The 13,686-nt window shown below is 33.9% G+C and overlaps 1 protein-coding gene across 1 annotated transcript; it reads right to left on the reverse strand.

Annotated features, from left to right (window-relative positions):
* Window positions 1-7,059: 7,059 nt before the first annotated feature.
* LOC137962014 (uncharacterized) lies at window positions 7,060-9,366 on the reverse strand. Its single transcript, XM_068808710.1, has 2 exons — window positions 8,933-9,366; window positions 7,060-7,953 (listed from the first exon to the last, which is right to left on the reverse strand). Exons 1-2 carry the CDS (start codon window positions 9,305-9,307, stop codon window positions 7,423-7,425), a joined length of 906 nt encoding a protein of 301 aa, XP_068664811.1. The 5' UTR covers window positions 9,308-9,366; the 3' UTR covers window positions 7,060-7,422.
* Between the last annotated feature and the right edge of the window lie 4,320 nt (window positions 9,367-13,686).

Here is a 13,686-nt window from a genome sequence, read left to right on the forward strand (position 1 = left end):
CAAACTTCTAACCTCTCTTGAGGCTAAACATATTCGTATATAACTAAAAAATTCATGATAAATTATTTTCTTGTGCATAAACATACTCTAAGAAGTTCCACGTGTCCTTAATTGTGCCAAAATTCATAACTTGATTCCTTAAATGAGGATCTAGGCTTTTAAGTAATCAAGACATAACCTGACAATCCATAAGTTCTAAGTCATCATTCAATGGGACGGGAGTGTCATCCCTAATGAAATTTGTTTTTTTCTTATCCTTTAAGTAAAATATGACTGATCATGACCACCTCAGATAGTTTGACCATTCATTCTCTCAATAGTGATCATAATAGCATCCTTTCGTTCTAAGCTTATAGATCCCCTTAAAGGGTTAAAACCTCACCAAAATCAGCCATGTATACTAGTAATATGGTCTCTGAACAGTCCTAAAAACAACACACACAAAACAATATGTATAGGTGTTCATATGGAGAAAATTAGGCTTTTTACAAATTGGAAGAATCAATTTGTTTTAATATGTAATTCCTTGCTATTATAGGTAGTAGTATCCTTAAAAAATCCAAATATTTTTCACTTTTCAAGGTTGACATCACCCAACCCAATGATGATGTAGGCAATCTCAAGCCCAGTGATGAGTCGTGCAATAGGAAAAGGGAAGAAATTCAAGTAAATATATCTCATTTAAGGCATAATTTCAATTCTATGCTCTCATATTTGAATAAGTCATGAAAAAATCCAAGAAATTAGGATTGACACAGGTAGAACAAAAGATGATGTAGACAAAGAACCCAATACTAGGGTTGTATAGTTCAAAATAGTGACTTTTGTCACTCAGTAATCATTCATAGGGAAGTAAATAGTTCAAAATTTCTCAATAGGCACTAGGAACCATTAACCCTAGGGTTATGGCAAGAGAAGTACGTAAAAATTCATATTTTTTACCAACCAGTCAAGATGGATTTTTTGAAAATCCATTTCTTAAAGGCATGAGCTTTAATGGAGGAAATTGGAAAAAAATGGAGGGCTCTAATGAATAGCTGCTCTGATACCATGTAAAAGAGTGAACTTTAGGCTTTTGGAAAAAAAGATAGTGGGAGGGAGAGAAAAGAGTTCTTTTATAGAGTTTTGAAATAAAAATCAATAAAATGCCCCTAGTAACTTAAAAATACTTAAAACTCTTATATCTCCCCGCATACTTATTCAAATTACATGAAAATTGGACTAGAGATAAAACAAAACACGGAGAATAAGATAGTGTGACCGTTGGACTTCGTAGTAAGTGAAAAATGATGATATTTCTCCTCTTGAGATTTTCTAACAATAACAAAAGACACATCAAAATAAGGATCCTACCCTTTCTTTAGGATTTTAATTTTTTAATTTTTTATTTTTTGACAGAGGGTGAGATTATGATGTTAATTTTGAATACATAAAAATTATGAGTAGTATATTTGAACGTCCTTTATGTAGTCAAGTAAAAAAATTATTTTTCAAGTCTTTTTTAATATTTTATTACAAATGTAACATCTTATTGACTGCTAATAATAATAATTATGCAATCTATGTAGATAGGGTATCTATTTACCATAATTTATCCACTGTTAGTATTTCAAACTGGCATCCTCTCTTTGTTTTTGACACCAGAGGTCCTGAAGTTCGATCCTTAATTTTGTTACTAGAATATAAGAAAAGATATAACTAAAAAATCAACATATGTTTCCAACAAAAGAAGGCATATCCTGTCATGTAGGAAGTGAGAGAGATCAAGGAGAGAAAAGAGAGAAATTGAGATAGAGAGGAAGAAGGAGAGGGAAGAGACCTCAATTTGAGTCTTGTTCCCCTCTTCTCTTTATTAAGCGAGATTTAGCAAAGCACAAAAATGCCCTATACATACTTAAAATCACTTAAACCTTTGTATCCCGCATATTACATAACCAACTTACATGAAATTAAGCCTAGTGACATAATCAAACATGTAGTATAAGATAATGTAGATATCATAAATATTTGGTGATGTAAAAAGACCAAAATACTCCTCAATAGCTTTTCTAATAGTTTCCCTTCAAGCTAGAGCATACATGTCTATAAGACCCAGTTTGTTGCAAAATATTACAAACTCGCATTTTCCCACAGCTTTAGTGAACACATCTCTAAGTTGATCACTAGATCCAACATAGGGAACGACTACTTCTTCTTTACAACATTTCAAATAAAACGACAATTCACCTCAATGTGGTTAGTACTCTCATGAAACATGGGATTCCCGACAATAATTATCATTGTTTGATTATCATAATACATAGACATAGGTTCACCTTGATGAAAACTCAACTCTTGTGCCACAAACCTGACCCACATCAATTCACTAGTTGCATTAGTTATTACTCTATACTAAACCTTTGCACTAGATTGAGCTACAACATTTTGTTTTTTGCTTTTCCATGATATCAAGATTCCTCCAAGAAACACACTATACCCAATGGTAGATTTCTTATCCAGCTTGGAACCCCCATAGTCTTCATTTGAAAAAGTTTTTATCTAAAAGTGATAAGTGCAACTTCTAGATGGATTTTTCGTGGACATTCTATGAACTAACTAACAACTCTAATGGTAAAAGAAATGTTTGTGCGAATAACAGTAGCATATATCAGTTTACCAACTAACTTGAAGTATATCCTCTTATCATTGAGTTCAATACTATAATCATCATGAAGATCATATCTAACTTCCATTAGAGATTCAACCTGTTTAGAACCCAATAATCCATACTCTTGCAACATATTTATGATATACTTTCTCTATGTCAATATAAGACTTACCTTGCATATTACCACTTCAATTCCCGAAAAATATTTTAGTAACCCAAGATCCTTAGTTTGAAAGTATTTTGCTACATGTGTTTTAACCTCTTCAATATCAATCACATCACTGTCTGATAATATGATATCATCCACGTATACTAACAACACCACAATACCGAGTGGTCACTTCATGACAAAAAATGAATAATCACGTTGACTTCTAGGAAAACCAATGGACATGACACCTTGGCTAAATTTCTTAAACCACACATGTGGGCTCTGTTTGAGATCATATATAGTTTTCTCGAGTCTACAAACATTATTCATCTCCATTTGAGTAAAATACCTAGGAGCTTGCTCAATATAGACCTCTTCTTCAAGATCATCATACAAGAAAACATTTTCAATGTCAAGTTGACACAATGACCACCCCTGATTCACAGTAATAGAAACCAAAATCCAAATAGAGGACAATCTAGGTCTATGTGTAACTTTTTGCTACCAATCTAGCCTTGTATCTCTCGATAGAGCTAGTGGCCTTATATTTCACCATGTACACCCATCTACATCGAACAACAGTAGCACCTAGGGGTAGATCACATAATTGCTTTGTTCCCCCATCTAATTGTCTCTCCATTCCAACATCCATGACTTGCTTCTATTGTGGAGGGGAGAGAACAGACGCACAAATAAAAGAAAAGTGCAAGTGGAAAAGACAAGGCAAAATTTTTATATTGATCAGACATCAAATAGAAAAGAACAAAGTTGGACAATGGATAACAAGTACCTTTTCAAACACCTCCTTAAAGAACAATAGGAAGATGTAAATCACTTAACTCAAGATCCGCAGACGAAATGTGTTCATGGGATGGTGTGAGAGAGGGAACTATAGTGTGAGGTTAGGGCACACATCATCAATGATATACATGCAATGATTTCTCAACAACAATACTAGGTGAAGGTCATGACTATCCTCCTTAGGTGTAAGAACCAACTTTTTACTTGTAGTAAAAGGAGGAACCTCATTTGTAGTGGAGGATGAAAAGAACGGAGTATCCTCGAAAAATGTTACATCAACAGATATAAATATTCTTTTATATGTGGACGAAATATTTATACCCCTTCTGTGTATAAGAATATCCCAAGAAAATGTACTTGTCTACACAAGGTGGCAATTTATCTATAGATGACCCAAACACATGTAAAACAAATGCAACCAAATATATGAGGAGACATGGGAAACAATGGAGCAAAAGGAAGTAAAATTTGTATTGAAATTTTTCCCCCAAGAACAAAAGATGACATCTTGTTAATGAGAAAACATGTTGTAATGACTGCATCCCCCCAATACGACTAGGGTACATTCATATGAAATAATATTGTATATGCCACTTCCAACAAATGGTGGTTTTTATGTTCAACTACTTTATTTTGTTGTGGAGTAAACACACGAGATGATTGATGAATAATCTCTTAACTTTGACAAAATATATCAAAGTTTTGATCATAAATTCAAGCCCATTATTACTACATGAATAGAAATGGCAAATTGACTATTTATTTCATTGTAAAAATTGTGAAATACATCAAAGACCTCAAATTTCTCTAGAAGGAGATTAACCCAAGTACAACTACTACAATCATCAATAAAGGAAAGAAAATATTTATAACCTAATAAACTAGTTACATGAAAAGGACCCCAAACATCTGATTGAACAATGTCAAACAACTGACTGTTCATGCAGTGAGATACAAGAAATGTTGGTAATGTTTGTGCAATTGACATGATTTACACTAAAATAAAAGACTGGAATGAAATGTAGGAAAAAGTTGAACTAGTTTTGCCAGAGATGGATGGCCTAATAAAAAAAGCCACTATAGAGGTGAGACTGCATAACGTAATGTATGTAGTGTATTATCTAGTAAGTGGCTCTCCAAATAATAAAATCCACCCCTCTCACGCACTGAACCAATTATTTTCTTCATCACAAGATCCTAAAAGGCACAATGGGTAGGATAAAAGGTTAATGAACAATTCTATTGATTTTGTGAACTCACTAATAGATAATAGACTCAAAGGAAACTTGGGAACAAATAAGACAAACTAAAGAGACGTGAATGATGTAGGAGTCATTGTACCAATCCCTTAAACCGATGAAGTAGAACCATAAGCTAAGGTAACATGTTTAATATCATATGACTCTTTTAAATTTGAAAAAAAAAAGGATCTCATACCTAATATATGGATTGTAGCTCCTAAATCAAGAACCCAGGTGGACGATGGACGCATGTAAAGAACAGATATACCTGAACTAGCTAGAGTGGTTGTAGGAGTAAAAGTTTAAGCCATAGAAGTCGAGGAAGTAGTTGAGAGTTGAGCCATACATTGTACTAGTTGTTGTTGTAGTAGTAGTAAGTTGTGCATTTCATTGGAGGACCTTGATATAACAATGGTTACCTCCTCAATAGAAGTCTCACAACTATCGTGAATGAATGAGTTTGCCCACACTAATTTAAAAAACTTAATCCAACTCTTATTTGAAAAATGGTTTGTCCTACCACAATGATTACACTTCCTCTCAGACCTGTCATCACCTTGGCCTCAACCAAGACCAAATCCATATCTACCTTTACCCCTAGTTGCATTGTTTTAACCTAGAGAAGACTCTATAAAACCAGAGGAATTAAGTGCAAAGACATCCACCACCTTAACTCCTTTGCCACCCCTAGGTACAACAGTAGGCTCAACACGCATAATCTTGTTAAATGTAGCAGACAAAGTAGGCACATCTTCTGAAGCGAGTAATTGTGCCTTTACTTCATCAAATTCGAAACCCATACCATCAAGGAATTTAGCAACCAGCAATTGGTTTTGTTATTTTTTCAATTTTCGTTCATTGGTAATGAATGGATGATAGACAAATATCTCATACCACATCCTTAGAAACTCATTATAACATTCTTTGACCAATCTATTACCTCTCTTGAGATCGAAAAAAATGTGTATAATTCATACACTCGAGATAGATTGCTCTCTTATGCATACAATAATTTTAGGGGCATCTCCTTTGAGTATCACAATTCATTATCTGATTCCTCGATTTGGAATTTACACTATTTACAATTCATGTCACAACATGACAATCTTCTGCCTTCTAATCATTATTTATAGGCACAAGAGGACCTTCTTTAATACATATAAACTTTCTTTTGGCTTTCAAATATATTTTGACAGACTTAACCCAATTATGATAGTTTTGCCCATTCATTTTTTTTAACTGATAACAGTAGTATCCTTTCCATCAGAACTACCAACTTCTATTGACAAAGTATAAATTTCACAAGAATTAGTCATTAGGATAGAGTAATATTCATTTCAACCCTAACTTCACTTCACAATTAATTGTACATGTGCCAAGAATGTGGGGCTCCCTAAAAAAATTAGGGTTAGAGAGGCAATTTTATGTGCGCAATCCAATCAAGGGCAGACAACAACCATAGATGCAATTGAAGAAATATTTGTCCCAAATTCGACCCAATAAGAGTTGACATCAACCTATTGTAAGATGATGCAAGCAAGGGCACACCAGTAAGGTTGCACACAGCTTAGAGAAGAGGCAATTTCGGCGTAATAAATCTTCATGGGGCAATAATTAGACTCAAAACTACTCAATAGACAATAAGAACCATCAATCTTAAGGTTATGGTAGAAGAAGAACAAGAAATATCAGAATTTTACCAACCAATCAAACACAAAGATTGAAGAATCCTCTTACTTGGAAGTCACGCCCTCCAATGGATATATGTGATTGAGAATACGGATTTTCAATCATGATCTACCATGTAAAAAGGTGAGATTGAGGAGAGAAAATAGAGAAACTAAGACAGAGAGGAAGAAATCACAATTTGAGTCTCGTGTGGCGTCAAGCTCAACGCCCTCTTCTATTTATTAAGTAAGATTTAGCAAAGTACAAAAATACCACTTCGTACATAAAATCACTTAAACCCTTATATCTCCCAAATCACATGAAATTAAGCCTAGCGAGATAATCAAACATTTTGTATAAGATAATGTAGATATCAGAAATATTTGCTTATATTCAAGACCAAAATATCCCTCAATAGCTTTTCTAAAACAGGATATGTCAAGAGATATATGCCTTCCTTTTCTTCATATTAGAAGGTTGCAAGATTTGTCAAGAGATATATGTCTTCTTTTTCTTCTCATTAGAAAGAAGAAGAATGACTAATCCTATTCACACATGTAAGCAAGAAACACTAGCTTTTGAGTCAAACTGAAAAAAATATTCTCAAAACAATCAATTTGAGTGATCTTAATGGATTTGAAGAACTTCACTGTAGTGTTAAAATCTCCCTAGTAACTAATGTCTCCAGAGTTGAAGTGTGTAAGACAAGAAAGAACTCAAATTGAGCTCTTCATTTCTGTGCCAGGTTATATGAATAAGCAAATCTAGTAAGAGCTATGAAACAGTCTTTACAAATCAACTCCGTGTATAACCTATGGTTCACAAGTTCCAGATGTCTTCTCAGATTATTCAATATAATCCATGTTTATCTCAACATGGTGGCATCTGATGCTGCAGACACTTAAGCCATGGCCTTATAATATTTTAGTCCATGAGCCCAAAAATGGAAACACAGCAATTAACAACCTCAGGAACAATGGCACATCTCTGTACCTCCCTCGTCTACCCAACCTGGCCTTAGACGCTGCCTGTGGTGGGAAAATGCTACCAATTGTTTGAGTTGTGCGTTTTCTGGCTTCTTTCTTGCTTGTTTGAGCCTTTTCCAACTCTTCCCATCCACCAAAACTCGGCCTATTCTGGTTACTTTCCTTCTCAACCACACCATCGTCAGTGGCCACCCACGACTTATATGTGTGTCTTCCATTAGTATCATATTTTATTTTTTCTTCGTCTTCGTCTTCTCTAATGTTACGAACGAAAGGCCTCCTCCTGGCCTTTGACTTTCGTTTTGGGCTACTTGGCTTTCCCCACACCTTATCAATCACAAGTGAAATTGCTGATTGTCCTAGTGGAAGTGCCAAAGCCATCAGGAAAGCCTTTGATCCACCTGCCAGCAGCATTGATATGATAATTGGAGGGAGCATCCACCCAAAGGATTTCAAAACCTGAGCCAAACACAACACGAATGAACAAGTCAAATGAGATAATTGGGCAGATGCAAACTGCTGTACATCAAGTAGTTTGTGAGGTGCACAGTTATTTCACTCTGAAAATAAAGCAATGTCTTAAGAACTTAACATGCCCATATTCTGAAATCGAGGCTAGACCTTGAAAGGATAAAACGATCATCATTCTCAGCATTTGAACTTTAAAGACAGAATGAGGTGTTTCGTCTGCTGTTGCTTAGTGTCATCCACTTATTTAGTAATCTTGTTCAAGATTTCAAGGACCTGATTAAGGTCTTATCAAGATTCTTCAGCTTATAGGCCCTATAAGATAGTATCTTCAAGTATGAACAAGTCAAAGAAATGGATTTGCATTTACATCAGACCCAACCCTGGACCGAGCTACAGAACTAAGCACTTTTCTAACACAGAACTAACTAAAGATATCTGCATTTCTCATTGCCCATTTGGATAATGTAGGTTTTGACAGAAAATTGTTCAACCCAACCGCTCAACTCGCTCACAAGATTCAGCTCATGTAAAAGCATAAAGTCGAGAAGAAAGAACAACAAAGGAAGTAACTTTTTTCCAATTTGAAGGCTTTAACAATTGATGTCAAGCTATAACAGCTAAAATTTTAAAAACTCAAAAAGCTAACATTAACAAGCAACTTTTTGCCCAGTCCAAGCTCGACTTTGGACTTAACAGGAAATGCTTCATATACTGCGTAAGCAGTTTCAACAGGGAAAAAACAGAATAAAGCCATGCTCTGTATCATCAGAAGATAATCTTCCTCAGCTCTAAAAGATTAAATTTCTCCCAAAGAACACTATTGTTTCCGTTAATTTCATACAAGACCACTGACTTATAGTAAAAAGACAGTGATAATTGCAAAGAGAATTAAAAAAGAGGAAAAGGAAAAGAAAAATATGCACGCATAGACAGACTTTTTGCAAACGAAACATAAAGAAGTACACACCTTGAAAATCCAGATTCTATCCCATAGGTTCTCCTCAAAAAGATCAGAATCCTCTTCATATTCCGACGAATCATCGGACCACCATTTTCTGTTCTCTCTCCGTCCGAATACGTCTCCATCTTCCTCGTCCTCATCCTCATCGAAAGTCTCTTCCCGGAACCAAAACCCGGATGCTCCGATTCCTTCTGCATTTGACTCCCAGTATGAATTAGTTCGTCGGGAACAACGAAGGCGGAGGAGGAACCGCGCATTAGAGATTCGGGAGGAAGGGAAGACAGACACAACAACGAGGCTCCATGGGGGCACTGCGGTAGGAGTGGAGAGAGAACTTGGGAAGGGGTGTTGGAGACGATATCTCGGCGGGAGAGCCTCCATCGCGGAGAGTCATAGCATTTCTGCAGAGATAAGAAAGAGGGGTCATCTGTTCAGTGGTTTCACTCGCTTCTCTGGGCGTTAAAGGCTTAAAGCTAGCAGGGGTCGAGGGCCGTCCGTGTTGAGACTCGAGAGGAGAGGATGGATTGAATGATAGACAGAAGAATTGACTGATGAAATCACAGTAGCAAACTTCTGATGCTAAAGGATAAGGTTTTCCTACTTCCTTGATTATTTCTCATCTTCTTCAAATTCTTTACATGCATGACATGGGATTTTGTTACTTTTTATCACTTGATAATAGGATTATTTTTAAAAAATTAAGGACACATGAGACATGGATAAATATGCAAAAAAAAAAAATCAAATAAGCTTAGCATTGGATTCCTTCACTTTCAAAGTCATTTTGTTATTAACTCTATATGCTTTATTGCGAGTTGAAATTCTAACAAATACACCTTCATCATGTCTATGTTGAATATTTCGTATACAAAGCAAGAATTTCAGAGTTGGAAAAAATTGTTTATTCAAAAATCAAAATGACTTACAAATAGCCTTACAAAGGAACAAAAATTCTTCTGTTTTACATTCCGGACGACATGGTCTAAGGACTAAAAATAGTCCCGAAGGAATAGTTCATTCTAACAATTCTAACAACTATAACAGTCTAGCATCAAACTTGTGGAAGTTATTTTCGGTTTTTAGTATAAAAACTTTGTAATTAAAGAATCTAAAATATGACACAAAGGGTAGTTTCTTGAGAAAGGATTTAAATTAGCTACACAACGTGCGATAGTTTTTACTTATCAGAAAATTAACTAATGATAAGTAAATTATGTAAAAACCCTTGTTAAAATTTACGTGTTTAAATTTTATAAATTTATCAACATTTTAATCTCCATATTTGGCTCAATTGCCTCAATTTTTACAAATACTTATTGATCACCTATCAATATGCCTTGAAATCCACAAATACATCTAATTCACTCTTATGAACCAAAACTTGACACCAAACAAGGGAGTTGGGAAACTTAAGTTTGCAATAATACACATAATGCTCAAATTGATTCAATAGTTGCAAGAAACATTTGGATCACATAAGATCTACATTTGATTTTCCTCTTTTTGTTGTTTTCTCATTTCTCCTCCTAGCAACAAGTACCTTTTAAGAAGAAATTCTCTTAATTGTTAGCCTCAAATATTTAAAGATTTTCCTCCCAATTTCTCTCTTCCTTTAATTTTCCAATTTCTCCATATTTGGCTTTCAATCACTTCTTCAACTAAAAAAGATTCTTTTTTATTAAACTTCAAGACTATCTAATGCCTTCTCCAATAAACTAGTTAATTCATCAAAGTCGGATTTATTCACCTCCCCCTCGCCATTGGAGAATTGATCTTCAATTCTATTGAATCACAAATTTGTTTCATCTTCACTTTGAGTTAGATTCCTCACCAAATCATGTGGATGCTAATACTTTCTTCTTCTTTTTGTTCTTCTTCTTGTCCTTATAGGATTTATTCACCTTTAAATCAGAACAGTAGTTACTTGTTTTTTGGACTTTATGGCATACTACATGGTCTTTCTCATATTTTTTTTCAAGATTAATTATGGTTCCCTCTTCTCTACTATTTATCACATAAAAAACTAGTAAAAGATAAAAATACCCCTACTTCCTTTACACCCTTAGAGATCATTTTTAGTAAATAAATACTTTCCTAGAAGCCGAAGTAAATATAAATAATATTTTCTAGCACTCCTCAAACTGAAGTTTACAACTTCAACGTGTTATATAACATATCAAAATAAAAATAAAAAATTATAAAATTTTCTCTAATAGGGTCTTTATTATCTTCAATGATGCAATGACCTCTCAAATTTTCAGCTTGCACTTGTCCTGTTCTAAAAATCTGTATCTTCCAATCTCCTTCTTGTATATCTTGGAAATCTTGGCTCAACTTTGATAAAAACTTCACCACCTCTTGGAACACTTTGTTGTAACCTCTTGAAAAATACCTTGTTTCTTTGTATTCTGCCTTTTACTTCTCCCCCTCAAACTGGAAATTCATGAAACTCAACTTCCCAATCATATATATGAGAATAAAAACACCACTCCTAACCATATAACAAATCTTATACACCAAAAATAGATGGATCGACATCTACCAAGCATTGACACAATAACTCAACTCCTTGTTGATTACTTAACTCACCACAACTTCTTGTGACAACAAAAAATCAAAGCTCAAGAAGAAGGTCATACTCATCGACTCTGGTTAGACGTACTCCTAAGGAGCAAAAACACGTGTACATCCTTCGATTCTTTAGAACAGGCATATCACAAAAGGCTCATGAGTAATGAACATGTGACCATTACTCTGAAGTGCTAAAAATAAAACTAATCGAAGAAGTACTACTAGATGTTTTACAAACTACCATTGAATAGAAACTCGGATACTACTCTTTTATGAGGCAAATCCTAACAATGTGACTAATTTTGACATCAAGGAGAGAAGGAACTGCACACATCATACCAAGACAACAATAACTTTAACCTAAAACATGAAGCTCATCCTCATAAAACCTCTACCTTACAAAAATCTACATGAAAAGGGAAAAGGTTCGATTTTAAAACCCGTGAAAATTTTTAGGTCAGGTTCATATAGTAAGGATGGGTTGTCAAAATTCCAACTCGAACCCAACCTACACCCACCCTACCTCATTATTTTAAAAAAACTTTTATTTAAGAGCCAAAAAGAATAATTTATTATTGTTAGATAATTAAGATAATTGGTAAATGTTGTACCATTTCAAACTATACGGATGAACGTAATTAGCAACATTTTTGAGGTAGCTAATCTTGTAGGTTCACAAGTGGTGAGCATGATAAAACAAAAAGTATTTGCAAAAAAAAGAAGAAGGAAACAAGCATAATAAAAACTGTTGGAAGATGGGCTCAAACCCACCAGCTCAAGGCAAGAAACTCACATGTCAAAGGAGTTGCATATGTGTGAAATATGATACTTTACTTAAAGATGGCGTAAATGTGTAAATATGTGTTCTTTTTATGTATTTTATTTCATCAAGTTGTAGCCCTAAGGGCATTGTAAAGACTATAAATAAAGACATTGACTAAGAGGTAAAGCATTCAAGCACTTTCCTCTCTTTCCAAAAATTCATCTAGCCCTCATTTTCTCTTTGACACAAACCTCTTCTCCCTTAATCCAAACTCTCTCCTCCCACGTCCTTCTTCTTCTCCTCTCCTTCACTCTTCTTCTTCTTCTTCCTTGTTGATCTAAAGTTCCTTTCATGAGATCCTAAATTCTACAAAAATGTTAAATATATATAATATTATGAACATTTATAAGTAATTATTTTTAGTTATACCATGTAAGATAGTATCTTTTTTCTAGATTTTCCTATATGAGGTCACACCGATTATAAATTTTAGGTTAATTTCTAGAAGAAACAACGATAGAAAATGAGGCCATGCCATTAGTGTATCTTTAAAAAGTTAAGAAAATGGTATGAATCTTTTGTTTTTTGCATTATATGCTTTTTTTAAATATAATAAATAAGAAAAAAATTATTCCCTTATATGTAAAATATTTCATTACCGTATTTAGATTTATATAATTTCTTCAAAAAATTATATTTAGAAATATGAGAAACTAATAACTATATTAAACTTTAGTAAAATATATAAAATACCTTTTTTAGATATAAAAGTGAAATTTAACTATTTATTTTTGGTGGTCCAAAAATTAGAAATTTGAGGATATGTTCAACCTCAACCAAATCTAAATGCAACCAACTTGGCTCAGTAGATGATCAATCTTGATTGACCTCACCACTTAAAAATTTGGGCAAAATTTTTTGTTTGCAGCAAATTATGCAAAAATATGCTTAATAGGGGTAGCAATGGGCCAAGTTTAAGTTAAATCTACCTATGTCAAAATAAAATAAGGTTTTAACCTAAAAGTTTTTAAACTTGCAAATTTAAAAACAATCATTGGAAAATTTTGTTACAACTTATAAGTTGCAAAAATAATAAAAAAACCAGCTATCTAGTCAGGTCAATTTAGTTCATTTCGTACTGAGTAATTAAACCATGACCTATTGGCCCCTTGTGTGAAACCCAAGTGGTTCAGGTTGAGTCATTTTGCCACCCATACTTATTATTACTTTTTATGTGAAAAAACTTGTTTGGAAATCATAAATAAAAAATTAATGTTTTAGTTAAGCCAAAAAAATTGGTTTAGTAAAAATTTATTTTAAAAGTATATTTTAAATAGATTAGACAAATATACTCATATATATAGAGGGCTTATCCAATATGAAAAACCATTTGGTGCAAAATATGCAAAACACTATCTTAGTCGTT

The sequence above is a fragment of the Aristolochia californica genome, unplaced genomic scaffold, assembly GCF_029961685.1.
Source record: "Aristolochia californica isolate CCGP_79_NKW_82.1479 unplaced genomic scaffold, dmAriCali1.0.hap1 SCAF_1, whole genome shotgun sequence".
Classification (NCBI taxonomy): Eukaryota; Viridiplantae; Streptophyta; class Magnoliopsida; order Piperales; family Aristolochiaceae; genus Aristolochia; species Aristolochia californica.